General features: G+C 36.0%; 1 protein-coding gene across 2 annotated transcripts in view; it reads left to right on the top strand.

Annotated features, from left to right (window-relative positions):
• Window positions 1–16471, top strand: part of AGPS (alkylglycerone phosphate synthase) — a 175811-nt gene that overhangs the window by 85340 nt on the left and 74000 nt on the right. For both annotated transcript variants that reach the window (XM_011991846.1, XM_011991847.1), the window contains exon 10: window positions 2867–2975. In XM_011991846.1, coding sequence (XP_011847236.1) covers window positions 2867–2975 — 109 coding nt within the window. The remainder of the gene's footprint in view (window positions 1–2866; window positions 2976–16471) is intronic.

The following is a 16471-nucleotide window of genomic DNA, read 5'->3' as shown; positions in this document are numbered from 1 at the left end:
CTTCCCAACGACGAGCCAGGCAGAGAGCAGTGAGGAGTGTGTGAATGAGTGAATGTGGAGTCTGGCCACAGCACATAGCCAGGGACGCCAGTTGTGGCAGGACGGGCGACTCCAGGCATTGGCTCCCTGCAAGGCTGCGGCTGGACCAGGCATACTGCAGGCAGCTTCCGTTGCTGGCACCAGGGAATGTGGTGGTGCCTGGAAGCTTGGAGACGCCAGGGACTGCAGAGCCTCAAAGAGTGTGTCATAGCCCTGGCTCAGGGAGCTCCTAGGTCTGGGCCACAGCTCTTCTCTCCTCTCTCCTGTCTTTCCCTCTCATTGCCCTCCATGGGGCAAACAAGGGGTGTGTTTCAGCCCTGTTTCTGTTACAGCTCTTTCAGCTCTGCCATTTGGCGAGTCATGCATTTTTGTCCCACATCCAGGAAGAATGAGGTATGTAGACAAGTGGGGGTGAGCAAGGAAAAGGGGTGCTTTATCGAGTGACAAAACAGCTCAGAGGAGACCCGTATTGGGTAGCTCCTTTCACAGGTAGGCCATCTTGACAAGCATCCAGCTCTCAGCAGAGAGCCCACAGTGGGTAGTTCCTTTCCACAGGCAGGGCATCCTGATGAGTGCTTAGCCCTCAGGAGAGAGGAGACACACAGTGGGTAGCTCCTCTCTGTCAGCAGGGCGTCCTGATGAGTGTCAGCTCTCAGCAGAGAGGAGATGCACAGTGGGTAGCTCCTTTCTGCAGACAAGTCATCTGATATCTGCCCAATTCTGGCTGAGTCCTGGGTTTTTATGGGGTTCAGAGAGGAGGAAGTGTGTGCTGATTGGCCCATGGATGGTTATGGGCAGTCCTGGAATAGGCATCATAAGTTCCCACTCTGGTCCATGGAACTGGCAGCACAGCCCCCCAGGCATCAGGCCCTCCCTGGCTTGAAGATGGGGTTTCACCAGGGACCGCACATTTCCGCCCAGGAGCCTGTCTGCCTCCTACAGCTGTTTATGGTTCCCAGATGCTCAGGCTGTTCATGCTGAGGGCCTCCTGCAGGCCAGTGCCAAGCTGCCCGCAACCCCCACTTATCCTCCCTTCTGTGCTCATTGGCGCCCAAAGTCCGGAGGCGGGTGAGGCAGCAGGGGGCTGGCATGTCAGCACTGCCCTGAGCATGCACACACCTGGCTGGATTGCAGCAGCGTCCAGGCTCGGCCTCAGTTTTTCTCCAAGAATGGAGAGAAGCCAGGCAGTGGAAGCAGGCACTTCTGAGCCTGCAGGGGCCTGGGGATTCCCAGGCCCCCAAGAGTCTAGTGATGCCTGGGTCTGCAGCCACAGCTGGGTGGCTGCAGCTATGTCCACAAGGGTGGGATTCCTGTGTGCTCCTGGCCCCCAAGAGCACAGGGATGCCTGGGTCCAGAGCCACAGCCGGGCTGCCGCAGCTGCACTCAGGAATGCGAGGCTTTTGCTCTGCCAACTAGGAAGGGGGTGGGGCTTCGACCTGTTTCCGGCTCCTGTTGACTCTATGAAGTGCACAGCCCTGATCATGCCACCCCCACTGCAGCTGAAGTCTTTGCAGCAACCACTCCAGATGAGCTGCTGGTGCCATCACTTCTAGAACTGTTTCTAGGCATACAATAAGCACATAAATATATCTAGTTTTTAATATAAAAAAGAGGACCATATGTGTTTAATCTGCTCTTTATGTTATCAATATATTAACATGTAAATGAACAGGTTTGCACCATCATTTTTAAAGAGTTATATAATTCTTTTATTGAGAATGCATGGTTTATTTAATTCCCTCTTAATGAACATTTAAATTATTCTTGATTTCAAAATTACAGAAAATAAAGGGAAAATAATCTTTTTAGTAATTTCTTTGGTATACATCTGTAATCATTTTCTTTGGGTAAGCTCCTTTAGTTGATTTGTTGGATGAAGAAGTTTATCCATTTTAGACTTTGGATCCTTACAGCCAAATTGCCCTGTAAAAATTTTGTACCAATTGACATTCTCACTAACACTATGAGAATCTTTGTATTTTACTGGACGTTTTATTTATGTTTTTGTATTTTGTTAATTGCTAGTGAATGTAAACTTTTAAAGGGTCCTCATTGGCAATTTTTATTTTGTATTTTGTGAATTGCTTATTGATGTTCTCTGCTCATTTCCTTCAATAATAAATAGACTGTTGTTATTTATCTTTCCAAAATTCATTCTAAAAATATGTTGGATTTTTACCTAACCACTTCTGATTCCGATCTCAGGAACTATTTTTAGAGTGATCCTCCTTCCCCAGTGTACTTCCTTTCTCATTTGTATGATGAGTCACACATCTCTTTCCTTCTCTTAAAACTCAGTCATTGCTTCTGCTGCTTCATCCCAGTTTTGACCTGATCTTAGTTAATATTTAATTATTTTCATTGTTTTCTACTAAGTGGGATTGAAGGTGGGGATAAAGCAAGAATAATTTTTTTTTCTTAGAATTCTAATTGTCTAGTATTCATGCCTGACATGAATAATATGCTTCATCAAGATTATGATTATTGCTTAGTTTTTGAGTCCTTTAGTTCAGTGCCATATGGATAACCCTAAATTTGGTTTAAATAAATGTGTTATTCTGTTGTTCTTAAGATAATGAATATCCCTAAACCAATTTAAATCAAGCGATGTACAATCTTAGAATGGTTTTTCCCTCTTTTAAGGTTATATACAAATTTAACTTTAGTCTAAAAATTACTAAAAGATACTAGAATTCTTAAAAACATCACAATTTATTAACCCAATACTTTAAAAGTAGGTTTTACACAAATATATATGAATGTCTGTACGTAGACACACATTCACTAACAGATGTCTAGAATTTACATCGTGTATTGTATTAAACAGGTGGTTCATATAAAAATGGTAACACCTAGAGGTATAATAGAAAAAAGCTGTCAAGGACCTCGTATGTCAACAGGCCCTGATATCCATCACTTCATCATGGGATCTGAAGGTAAATATAACTGTAAATTTATTAAGAAAAAATATGGGTTAGTCATGCAGTTTTGTGAAAATCTTTATATTGTGACATCAGATCTTTGAAAGACATGTTTTATATGTTTAAGGAGTTTTTAAAATTTTTATTTTAAGACTATAAAGTTTTATTATGAGAACATCTGATTAAATTTCCTCTTACATTATGCTTTTTTATGTTTCTAGAGACAGCTTGATCTTTTAATTTTTATTTCAGAATTTTTCATGAGTTTCAGGAAAAGTGATCATCAGGATTTAAAATGTTTTATTTTGACATTTTGTATTATAGTATACTTAAATTTTGTCAGAATTATCGGGGGAAAGGATTGATAAAGCATTATCTTATTGTCTTTCTATAATTATGTCTTTTTTAAAGTTAATTACTATTTGATTTTTAGAAGTAGAATTTAAAATTCTGCTGGTTCACATATATTTTAAACTTCTGTTGGTCTTTTAAGTTTTCACTACACAAATAGTATCATTTGCTTGATTACTTAATGCTGGGTAGATTTGAATGTAGTTCATCTCATCTAAAACATTTAAGTCCTGTGCAGATCTGGAAAGAAGTAACCTTAAAATAATTATTATGTAGGCATGGTGAATTGTATGGATAAAGTAAACATGGGCTTATTTTTCAATTTTTAGAGTGAGAGAGGGACATTCCTTATATTCAGAGAAATAAGTTAAAAATAAGCAAGTATTTCTAGATTAACAGAGGAGCTCATTACTCACTTCAGAAGGTGGTCCAAGCTGCAGAAGATATATTTTGGTAACATTTAGCCATATTCATAAATTAAAAAGCAGGTACAATAAACTAAGATGTTAGGCTTAAATTCTAATCTGACAGTAACATCGAAGAGGGAAAAATATAATAAACTATGTTTCTTAGTAATGTAATACAGATCAGTTGTTTGGCTGATGACCAGTAGTATAGCTTAGATGTTCTTCATGGTAACCAATGACAGACCTTTGTCAAGATATCTCACCAGTTTACTCAGTTTATTCCTTTTCTGATCAGCATACTCTTCTATGAAAAAACAAAACTATATTTGTAATAAGAAAAATAATATTAAATTCATTTAAAATAACATAGTTTATATTATTCTGGGACTTCTTATACTAATGCATCATCTACAAATTAGAAGAAATAACTTTTTGCCATCAGAAGTCAAGTTGAATAACAAAAATAGGCATTAAAACTCATAATTGTTCATTACATTTTTTGATATTTACATAGTTGGAGTCAACTCTATAAATATAAATAATTTTTTTTCAAATAGCCACATTATACTTTTTTTTTTTCTCCCATCAGTCAGCCTTTTAAAAATTCTAGTTGCTAGATATTATGCTGGGACATTTGAGACAGATAATAACAGACAATTATACAACAGCATGACAAATTAAATGATCAAGTAAAATGCAGAAGAAATATAGACAAGATGAAGTTGATAGGTGCTTACAAAGGCTTCCCCAGAGAGGCCGTACCTAAAGTGGTCTTTGAGGTTGATAAGAAGAAAATAATTCCAGGTCAAGTTGAGGGAAGACAGAAGAGGGGAGTTGCCCTTCAGAATGACCATCATATTGGTGGGCTTAGAAATGAGAAAGGGCCGTGTCTGCCTCATTACGAGGCTGCCAGTTTTTCAGTATGACTGGAATTTAAGGTTTAATTGTGGAGTAGAACAGTCTGTAGGTCTAGGGGCAGAATGGTAAGGACTACAGGGTAGCTGGAGAGATAATTTGGTCTTTTCATGCCTTTTAAAATGGTTTGAACTTTTATCTAAAAGACTGGGCTACCTCCATAGGTAGTCACTAACTGTATGAATTTAAGGAAGGGACAAACTTATTATAATAAAGTAAGCAAAGAACTGTAAGATTGGGCTGGGCGTGGTGGCTCACACCTGTAATCCCAGCACTTTGTGAGGCTGAGGCGGGTGGATCACTTGAGGCCAGGAATTCAAGATCAGCCCGACCAACATGTTGAAATCCCGTCTCTACTAAAAATACAAAAATTAGCCGGGTGTGGTGGTGCATGCCTGTAATCCCAGCTACTCGGGAGGCGAAAGCACAAGAATCACTTGAAGCAGGGAGGCAGAGATTACAGATTGCAGTGAGCCGAGATTGTGCCACTGCACTCCAGCCTGGGTGATGGAGTGAGACTTTGTCTCAAAAAAAAAAAAAAAGAAAGAAAGAAATAGAAATATAAGAAGAGATATGGTTTATTTAAAATTTATGAGACTAAATTACTGTAGTTAAATGAGATTTTATTACAAAGTACATGCAACATAGCATACTGATATAAGAGCATGAACCATGAAGTCTATCAGATCTGGATTTCCATCCTGATTCTACTACTAATATTTCCATGTCTTTGTATAAGTAAGATAATTTTCAGTGCCCAATGTCCTCAGCCATAAAGTGGTAGTAATAAAATTGTTCATCTTCATAAATGTGTTATAAGGATTAAGTGAGATTATGCTGAACAATTTAGTGTAGTAAATACTATTGTGGCTGCCTATTATTTTGATATCAGTGATCTTCTGATCCCTAATCCCCATTTCAGTTTGTGAATATAGAGTTATTTTAATATAGGCCAGGAGACAGCATGATTGAAATAGTAAATTTGTATGAAATCATATTCTTAAATAAAATGTATTTTATCTGCTATTTTGACCTACCTGTATAATAACCTCCTGCCTTAAATGTAAATCATAAACTTTTTCTTGAGCTTTAAAAAATTTTCTTTTACTTCAGTTAAATCATTTGATGACAATCTTGAAAGTATTACTCTCCAAAAACCTATTTTCTCCACCCCACTAAGTTCTATATGTGATTAACCATATTAAGTTTAATGTATTTGTCTTGTTTTGTTTTATGAATATTTCATAATGATTTTTTCAACAAGTAGCTTTCTCCTATTTTATATGCTATAACATGAGCAGTATAATGAAAAATATAATAAATATTCAAGCATTTGAAATGCTTTCCATTCGGTTTCTATATATGGTATTTACTATATATGGATTTGTCCTTCTATTTAAAAAAGTACATTTTTGCTTTTTAACCCATGACTCACAATTTTTTTAGTCTTTGTCTACAATTAAAGAGATTAAATACTCAATGTCAGTTCTTTTTTAAAGTTTCACTAGTTATTCTTTGCTTAAATGAGGATCATCCTTTGGTATGTTCCTCAGGAAAGGCACATCAGGAATATATATTCCCTGGTTTTCTGTGGCTATGATACTTGAAGGACAGCTTGAGTGGATATACCTTTTGGTCATTAATTTCTTTAAGTTTCTTGAAAATGCTGTTTCCACTGTTACTTCGATTTTATACACTATTTTAAAGAAATATGATACCTGTTTAATTTTCTTAGTAGACTAATTTTCTCTTTTTGCCTGGAGGCCTTGAGGATTTTTTTCTTGATTGCTGAAGTCTAATACTTTTGCAACTTAGAGCTGATAGGCCTGGGTTATTTTGCTTCAGTACCCACTGGACCCTTTCTATTTGTAGATTCAGGTCTCCTTTTATTTCTGTAAAGTTTTTTGGATTGTAGTGTTAAATATTAGGATTGTGTTGTTTTTTCTTTTCATTGTTTCCGTTTTCATCCTCAGGGATATTCATTATACATATGTTTGACTTTCTTTGCTAGTTTTCCATTTCAGTCACTTTTTCTCTGACCCTTTTTCTCTGACTTCTTAATTTTCATTCTCTTGATTATTTTTGTTTTTTTTTTCAATGCCCTTTATTAAGTTTTAATTTGAATCTATTTTGTATTCTCCTTTGGGTAGTTTATAACATAGCCTTTACTTTTTATGTACCTTTTTTTGGTTCTGTTTCTTTCCTCAGTTTAGTCAGCTCTTGTTTCATTTCTTCTTGTTGGTTTTTGTTTGTTTGTATTTCTGATTCAAGGTATTTTTTCATACCCCTGATTGCTTGATTGACTATATTTAATTCGTGTTGTGTTACAGCTTTCTTCAGGATCATGGTTGGTTTTGGGGTCGAGACTTTTCACCAATAGTAATGTTTTTATTGGCATTTTCTGACTTTTGTAGTTGTTTTGTTTACAGATCTGGTCTGCCTTTTTCTAGTCCTATTGGTTACTTGGAAAGGGCTCCTATTTTGAGAGTGTTCTTTCCTGACACTTCTACCCTCTGCTATACTGTTTGTTTATAAATGGTGGCGTTTTTAATGAAGGAAGAGTTGGCATATCTTGTTTCTCTTTCATTTCTATAGGGTCTTTAGTTTCTCTTTATTACTTTATTCTTTCTCTTTACTGGCTTGTCTGCAAGGAGTCCGCATGCTTTTGCATGTGCACACGTCTGCACATCTTGCTTCTCCAAGGCAGCCATTTCTGGTTCCTCCCATTTTCAAACTTCTTCCCGTAGCCAGGGCTGTGGACTACCAAGTCCTGTATAATATTTTGGCATTATTGTTGCACTTTTGTTTTCTGGGAGTAATTTTGGCTGTACTTCCTCCAGTTCCTCTGTTACTCTCTACTTTTTGTGTGTAGTCTTTTAATAAGACTCCTTTTATTTACTTTTCATCCTTATAAGCTTATAGCAGCTGGAAGACTACAGGTAATCTGTTGAAATTTTTTGTTTTTATCTCTACTTAGAGGTAATTTGAAAGTTGCAGTGTTTTTTGTTTCCTTGTATGCTGAAGATCTAGGTCCTGTGTAGCTTTGTTTTCCTTGTTGATTTTTATATTTTGGGGAGTTGAAGAAAATAGAGGGAGAGAAAAGATTCATAATCAAATGCCTGCTGTTCTTAATCCTTAAGTCCTGAGAATATATTTTCAAATTATGAGAGTTACTTCAAGCAAATACTTGCATTTTATATCAAATGGCATTTGAAGCCTTCAGTTTTCTTTGAGAACAAACATATTTGAAAATAATAAAACAGAAAATTCTTAAATTTATTGACACTATTTTTTTTTTTAAGCAGAATAGAAAGTGAATGACATACAAGCCTCTCTGATGTCACATTGCCATGGAGTTATTTGGAAACAATTATATAAAGTGAATATAAAATACTGGCATAACATACATATAATTAAGTAATAAATAATTTAGTTTTATATCGCTCTATTGAGATAATATTCCCAGAACAAAAGAATCAATAAATACATTAAAACTCCACAGAAATTGGCCTTTTGATGCAGTGAATTTGGAATATCCATTTGTGATTGGCTGAGTTTGAACATAAGTCAGAATGGAAGCTGCCCCTGTCAAACTGCATTTGGGACCTGGATGGATTTTTATCTTACACTGGGACCATGCAGAATTCCTAGCTGGCTTGTTGCACAGACTCACCTCGATCATTTCATTAACCTTGCAATAATGCAATGTCTCATTTTATACTACTAAGTTTTAAAAGTCTCATTTATAGATTTATGGTGAGTTTCACTTTTAGATTGCCTACAGCATATGTATGAAGCAATATACAGAAATTTAAGTCATGATGCCTTCTTACTAGTACCTTAGAATTTTGATGTAGAGTGAGAATTTTAAAGAAAGTTTGTTAATGTAACAGTATATACATTTAAGAATAAACTTTTTGAATAAGTAATAACTTGTACATTTATAAAATTTGGCTATGTAGAAACATAGGAAATTCAGAAGTTACTCAAGAATGTTATAGGGAAAAATTTGCCTCCTATCCCTGTCTTTCAGGCATCTTCCCTGTCCAGAGTCAACACTATTGCTATATATAACTGATGCAGGATTTTTGCTCCTTAGCTCAGCTAAAATCTTGTTGTATGACTAGGAAAAAATTAGCCATGCAGACACGTTGAAAGGTGAGGAGAGCGGAAGTTACTTAAAAAAAGCTCTCAGCAAAAAAAGGGGTTCCGCCAACGGGCTCCCAGCTCGCAGATCAAAACCAGGCCACCACATGCACAAGCTGAAGAGCCCAGGCTTCCTCCCCCTGCACAAGACACACATTCCTGGTGGCTGCACCCCACTCTCCCAGTGCACAGGTAGTCCCCCAGTCCACTGTGGGCATGCCCAGACAAGGCCTTGGGTAGGTTCCCTCATCTGCACAAAAGCATCTGATGTAAACACTTGTGGAGCAGATTAGAGATTCTCTGGGACCCTCTCTTATCTGCCTCCTGTATCTATCATAGCCATGTATGTATATAATTTTTAAAAATGGGAGTTTACTACTCTTTGCTCATTACATTTAGAGCCAGTTCATTCTTTTTGACAGCTGCATGATATTCCATTCATTGAACATGCCCTGATGTATTTAACCAAACTCCTGTTGGTTGGCATTTAAGTGGTGGTCAATTTTGTCTTTGGGTTATATTTAGATTATAATGCTGTGATTCAAAGAAATATTCTCAAATGTCTTCATTTCTTAGAATTTAGGAAATACTTCACCAAAAGCTTAGAACTTGGAGTTTGGTTTTGAATAGAAATGTTTTCCTGTTTAAAGTCAGAGTTTATATTCACCTTCTTTAATGAATTTCAATCTTTCATTCAAATCTGAGTTTTGAGTTTGATCAAGTGGTTATTAAAGTGTTCCATAGTCGGTGGACAGATTAGAGCAAATAGAAGAGATGATTCATGCCTTTAGAAATTTCTGCCTGACAGATTTCCAATTTATTTGTAACAAGAACTAATTGTGAACATGAGATGTTAATTCCAAGATATCAGGAATTTCTAGAAGTGTTGAGAAGAGTGGAAAGAATGACCGATAATCTTAGTGACATTGTCAGTATAGTGGAAGGAAATTAGCAAATTAAAGTGATACTACTTGTCTTGGTGAGAAAGAGTAGATATGGTAGATAATTCTGTGTTGCTGGATAAGACAGCATAGTATTAATAGGTAACCCGTCAACCCTTTGCCTCTTCTGACAGTTTTAGAAGTTCACCTCAAAAAGAAACTGTATCTTTTAGCTATCACCATTCCTCCCTCCAGCTCCCCAGCAATCCTACCCCAAGCCTAAGCAACTACTGATCTTCTTTTGGTTTCTATAGATTTGCCTGTTCTGGAAGTTACACAGAAATGGAATTATATAATATGTAATCTTATGACTGGCTTCTTTCACTTACCGCATTTTAAAGATTCAACAGTTCTAGCGTGTATTAGTACTTCATTCCTTTTTTTATAACTGAATAATATTACACCGCATGCATATTCCACATTCTGTTACTCCATTCATTACTGAGATTGTTTCCACATTTTGACTGTTCTGAATTGTGCTGCATTAAATATTTGTGTACAAACTTTTGTGTGACATATTTTTATTTTGGGGGGTTTATAGCCTAGGAGTGGAGTTGCTGGCCATATAAGTCATAACCCTATGTTTCACCATTTGAAGAATAGCCAGACTGTTTTTTAGCATGGTTGCACCATTTTACAATCCCACAAGCAGTAAATGACCGTCCCATTTTCTCCACATCCTTGGCAACACTGACTTTTAACCTTTTTTAAATAGTAGCCATTACAGTAGGGATGAAGTGGGGTCTCCTTGTATTTTGATTTTTGTTTCTAGATGACTAATTATGGCGAGCATCTTTTCATGTGTTTATTGGCCATTTGTATATTTTGTCAGCAGAATGCTACTCAGATTCTTTGACCATTTTAAAATTATTTGTCTTTATTACATAATTATAAGAAGTCTGTGTTCTAGATATGAGTCTTTGTCAGATAAATGGTTTGCAAATATTTCCTCTCATCAGTTTCTTGATGGTGTCTTTTGAAGTGCAAAAACTTGAAATTTTGGCAAAGTCAAATTATCTATTTTTTCCTTTAGTTGCTTGTGTATTTGTTGTCATATCTGAGTATCCAATGCCCAATTCAAGGTCGTGAAGATTTACCCCTATGGCTTCTTCTCAGAGTTTTATAGTTTTAGTTCTTGTATTAGGTTTTTGATTCGAGTTAATTTTTGTATTTGGTGTGAGGTGTAAGGATCCAACTTCATTCTTTTGTGTGTAGATGTACATTTGTTCCATCATCATTTTAGAAAAGTCTGTTCTTTCCCCTTCTGAATGGCCATGGCACTTTTGGCAAAGTCAGCATGGTTATTTCTGGATTCTTCATTTTTTTTCCATTGATTGCTAAGTCTGTCCTTATGCCAGTACCATATTGACTTGATTACTTTTGAGTTTTAGCACATTTTAAAAGTCAGGAAGTCTGAGTCCTTCTTTGTTGTTCTTTTTTGATATTGTCTTGGCTGTTCTGGGTCTCTTGCAATTCCATATGAATTAGAGAATTAGCTTGTCAATTTCTACAATGAAGTCAGCTTGGATTCTAATAGAGTTTGCATTGAATCTGTAGGTCAGTTAGATCAATCTGGGGAGTAGTGCCATCTTAACAATGTTGAGTCTTCCAATCCATGAGTATGAGATATATTTTCAATTATTTAGATCTTTAACAATGTTTCACAGTTTTCAAGGTGTAAGTTGGGCACAACTTTGTTTTATTCTTTTTGATGATATTGTAAATGGAATTTTTTTAAATTTTCTTTTTGATTGTTCATTGCAAGTGTGTAGAAATACAGTTGATTCTTGTACCCTGCAACCTTGCTGAATTCCTTTTTTAAAGTTCTGTTAGTGGATTCATTAGCATTTTCTATATGCAAGAGCACATCATCTGTGGAGATAGATTTACTTCTTTTCCAATCTGGATACTGCTTCTTTCTTTTGCCTGGGCTAGAACATCCCATATAACATTAAATAGAAGTGGCAAGAGCAGAAATCTTTGTCTTATTCCTGATCTTAGGGGGAAAGCATCCAGACTATCCCCAGTAAGTATGATGTTAGATGTGGGTTTTTCATAGATGACCTTAATCAGTTTGAAGAAGTTCTCTTCTTTTTCTAGTCTATTGAGTGTTTTGATCATAACAGATGTTGGATTTATCAAATGCATTTTCTTTATTGAGTTGCTAATATCATTTTTGTTTTTTATTCTGCTGATACGTTTTATTACATTAATTGACTTTTGGATGTTAAACCATCCTTTCATTCCTGGGCTAAACTTGGTTATGGTATATAATTTTTTTTTGTTTTTTTTTTTTTTAAGATGGAGTTTCACTCTTGTTGCTCAGGCTGGAGTGCAATGGCACAGTCTCGGCTCACCGCAACCTCCGCCTGCCGGGTTCAAGCAATTGTCCTGCCTCAGCCTCCTGAGTAGCTGGGATTACAGGCGTGAGCCACCATGCCTGGCTAATTTTGTATTTTTAGTGGAGATGGGGTTTCTCCAGGTTGGTCTCAAACTCCTGACCTGAGGTGATCCGCCTGCCTTGGCCTCCCAAAGTGCTGGGATTACAGGCATGAGCCACTGCACCTGGCCTAATTATTTTTATATATTGTTGGATTTGGTTAATAATATTTTGTTTAGTATTTTGTTTTTTTGCACCCATCTTTATAACAGATTGATCTGTTATTTTCTTTTCTTGTGATGTCTTTGGTGGTTTTGAGACACTGGCTTCATAGAAGGAGTTGGAAAGTGTTTCCTCCTCTTCTACTTTGTCAAAGAGTTTGTAAAGAATTGCTATTAATTCTTTACAACCAATTGTAAAGTGCTTGGTGATATTCAGTAGTGAATCTTCTGGGCTTGGACTTTTCTTTGTGAGTATTTTTTGGATTACTAGTTGGAATTAATAATTCAGATTGTCTTCTTGAGTCAGTTTCAGTAGTTTGTGTCTTTCTAGAAATTTTCCTATTTTGTCTTAAGTTATGTAATTTATTGCTATACAGTTGTTCATAGTGTTCCTTTATAATCCTTTTTATTTTTGTGAGATTACTAATAATATCCCCTATTTTATTTCCAGTTCTAGTGATTTGTGTCCTTTCTCTTTTTTTCTCAGTCACGTTAGCTAAAGATTTGTTAATTTTATTGATCTTTTTGGAGAACTACCTTTTGGTTTCATTGATTTGCTATCCTTGATCTCATTAATTTCACCTCTAATCTCTAATAATTTCTTCTGTCTGCTTGCGTTAGATGTAGTTTGCTCTTCTTTTTCCAGTAGCTTGAGGTAGAAGGTTAGGCTATTTGAGATTTAAAAAAATGTATACAGACATTTACCATCACAGTTCTCTCTAGGTATTGCTTTATCTTATCTGATAAGTTCTGGTATATTGTATCTTCCTTTCCATTCTTCTCAAACTGTTTTCCAGTTTCCGTATTGATTTCTTCTTTGACTCGTTGATTATTTAGTAGTGTATTGTTTAATTTTCACGTATTAGCTAGCTTTCCAATTTCTTTCATATTAGTTTCTTATTTCATTCCATGTGGCTTGAGAATGTACTTTGTATTATTTCAGTCTTGGGAAATTTGTTCAAGTTTATTTTATGACCTCGCTAGCATGTAGTTTATCCTGGAGAATGTTCTGTGAGCACTTGAAATAAATGTACATTCTTCTGTTGTTGGGCGGAGTGTTCTATACTGTTAGGTCTGATTGGTTTATAGTGTAAAAGTCCTCTATTGCCTTCTTGGTCTTGTGCCTAGTTGTTATGTCCATTATTGAAAATGGGGCATTGACGTCTCAAACTGTTATTGTTGAATTATCTATTTCTCCCTTCATTTCTGTCAGTTATTACTTCATATATTTTTGTGCCTTGTTATTAGGTGCATTCTGTTTATATTTGTTGTTTTGTCTTCCTTATGGCTTATCATTATAAAATGCCCCTCTTAATAGCTAGTAATATTTTGTTTCAGTCTGTTTTGTCTGATATTAGTATATAGTCACTTTCTTGTGGTTGCTGTTTGTATTATATATATTCTTTCTTTTGATCTAGTCATATCTCTGAATTTAAAGTGTAGATTCTGTAGATAGCAAATAGTTGAATCTTTTTAAGAAACAATCTCACTATCTCTGTCTGTTCTTCTGTTTAGTCCATTCACATTTAATGTTGTTATTGGTATGGTTGAATTTATGTCTGCTTTATGTCTGCTTTTTTTTTCCCCCCTCTGTGGGTCTCATGTCTTTTTGTTTCTGTAGTTTGTGATTATTGCTTTCTTTTGCCTTAAGTGAGTATTTTCTAATGTAGCATTTTAATTTCCTTAGTGATGTTTTTCTGTATACTTTTTTGAGTTACCTCCTTAGTAACCTCTATAAATGTTACAAACCAACAATACATTGCTAACGTTACTACTATATATAATTGGCTTTCAAAGAAGCTGAAAGAAGAAAGGAGAGCAAGTACAGGTTGAGCATCCAAACATGAAAATCCAAAATCCAAAATGCTCCAAAATTTGAGACTTTTTGAGCACTGACTTGACACTCAAAGGAAATGCTCCATGGAGCATTTTGGATTTTGGATTTTTGGATTTGGGATGCTCAGCTGGTAAGTAGAATGCATATATTCCAAAATTCAAAAAATCCCAAATTGAAAACACATCTGGTCCTAAACATTTCAGATAAGGGATACTCAACATTTCTAGACATAGAACTTTTTTTTATATTACCCATTTTGTTTATCCTTTGTGCTTCTCTTCATTTGTTCCTGGGGGTTTACATTACCATCTGTAATCGTATCCTTAGCCCAATAGAGCTTTACTTTCACTTGCTTCTTTTGTGCTAGTATTGGCACATATATCACATTTGTATATGTTATAGATCCAAAAATACATCATATATGTATTGTTTCATACCAGTGTTTTTTAAATCAGATGTGAGAAGAAATATGCATTAATACTATCTTTTGTAATTATGTAAAATAGAAGAAGACTCAAAAGTGCTCTTTTTTTGTATATGTTAATTTGAATTACTGTTTGGGGTCACCTGCTTTTAATTTGAAGAACTTGCTTCAGTATTTATCGTAAGCCTGTTTTCCAGCAATGAAGTCCTCTCAGCTTTTGTTTATCTGGGAATGTCTTTATTTTGTTTTCATTTTTGAAAGGTAACTGCTGGATGTTGACACATTTTTCCCCCTTTCAGCATTTTGAATATATTATCCCACCACTGTCTGACTTTCATTGTTTCTGCTGATAAGTCAGCTGTTAACTTTATGAGTTTTCTCTTGTAATTGATGAGTCATTTTTCTCTTGCTGTTTTCAAGATTTTTCTCTTGCCTTTGACTTTTAGCATTCCTGCTATGATGTGTCTGTCTATGGATATCTTTGTATTGCTCCTTTGAGCAATTTGTTGAGCTCCCTTGATGTATAGGTTATTGGTTTTTAATAAATTTAGGAAGTTTTCAGCCATTCTTTCTTTGAATAATTTTTTCTGCTCCTTTCTCTGCTTTTCTTCCACTACTCCCGTTACACATAAATTGCTGTGCTTAATGGTTTCCTGCATTTCTCTGAGGCACCATCCATTGTTCTCTCTGTTCTTCATATTGCATAATCTCTAAACATCTATCTTCAAGTTTGATATTCATTCTTTTGCCAGAGACCATCTGTTGTTAAGCCCTTCTAGTGAATTGTTCATTTCAATTATTTTGCTTTTCAACTCCAGAATTTCCATTTGATTCATCTTAATAGTTTATCTTCATTTATAATCTTTAACGATGTGACATTGTCATCAGAATAATCCAGAATAATCCAATCAAAATCAGACACTTTAGAAGGGATAGTTCTGGAGGTTAGTGTTTGGGATTTTTTGGAGGAGCACAAGAGGGGTCCTCCTGAGCATTGTCTCATAGGCAAACTAGATGGGCTACATTTTAGGCTGTATCTCTAGTGAATCTACCTGTGTCTTCCCAGTTACCTTTTTACCACATCATTCACTGTTTTTGAGAATGTCCTTGTACTTGGACTTCACCATGCTCTGTTGCAAATAAAGTCATTTACGTTGGAAAGAGATTAGCAGCTATCTGTCTTATGACCTGTTTCTCTCCCCAGAGAGAATCTCTGAACCATGGCTCAGGAGTTAGGGGTGGGGACAATGGCATGTTTCTATCTGAGTAACACCTCTGCTTTAGGAGCTGAATGCTGGGAGAAAGTGGGGTAGGAAATTAGGTTATCTAGGTTTGCTTCTCCTGGCAAGAAACCAGCCCTTTATGAGCCAGGGCAAGGGCATTGGGACCCCAGTTTTAGTGTGCTACCCTCAAGGTAGAGCTTTTGTCCCACCAGTTGGGGCCTGGAGCTACAGGGGAGCACTACCTCCCAGCTGCACTCACCTGGAACTTAGCCTTCGGAAAAGGTAGCTGGGGTCAGGGTATTACATGGAATAGGATCAATTTTTTTTCTGAAATTAAGAAAGTCTTTACATAGATATTCAAGAGAAAGGAAAACGTGTGTCCACATAAAAACTAGTACATGTATGTTCATTGCAGCATTATTAATAGTAGCCAAAAAGTAGAACTCCATATGTTCATCAACTGATAAAGAGATAAACAAAATGAGTTATACTATACAGTGGAATAATATTTGAGAATTAAAAAGTAATGAAATATTAATACATGCTATAGCATGGATGAACCTTGAAAACATTTTGGTAAGTAAAATAAGCCACTCACAAGGCCAGATATTATGAGATTCCTTTTACATGAAATGTCCAGAATAGGCAAGTCTGTTGTATAGATAG

This window comes from Mandrillus leucophaeus, unplaced genomic scaffold, assembly GCF_000951045.1.
Source record: "Mandrillus leucophaeus isolate KB7577 unplaced genomic scaffold, Mleu.le_1.0 Scaffold40, whole genome shotgun sequence".
In the NCBI taxonomy this organism is placed as follows: Eukaryota; Metazoa; Chordata; class Mammalia; order Primates; family Cercopithecidae; genus Mandrillus; species Mandrillus leucophaeus.
This window is presented reverse-complemented; position numbering and strand designations above follow the sequence as displayed.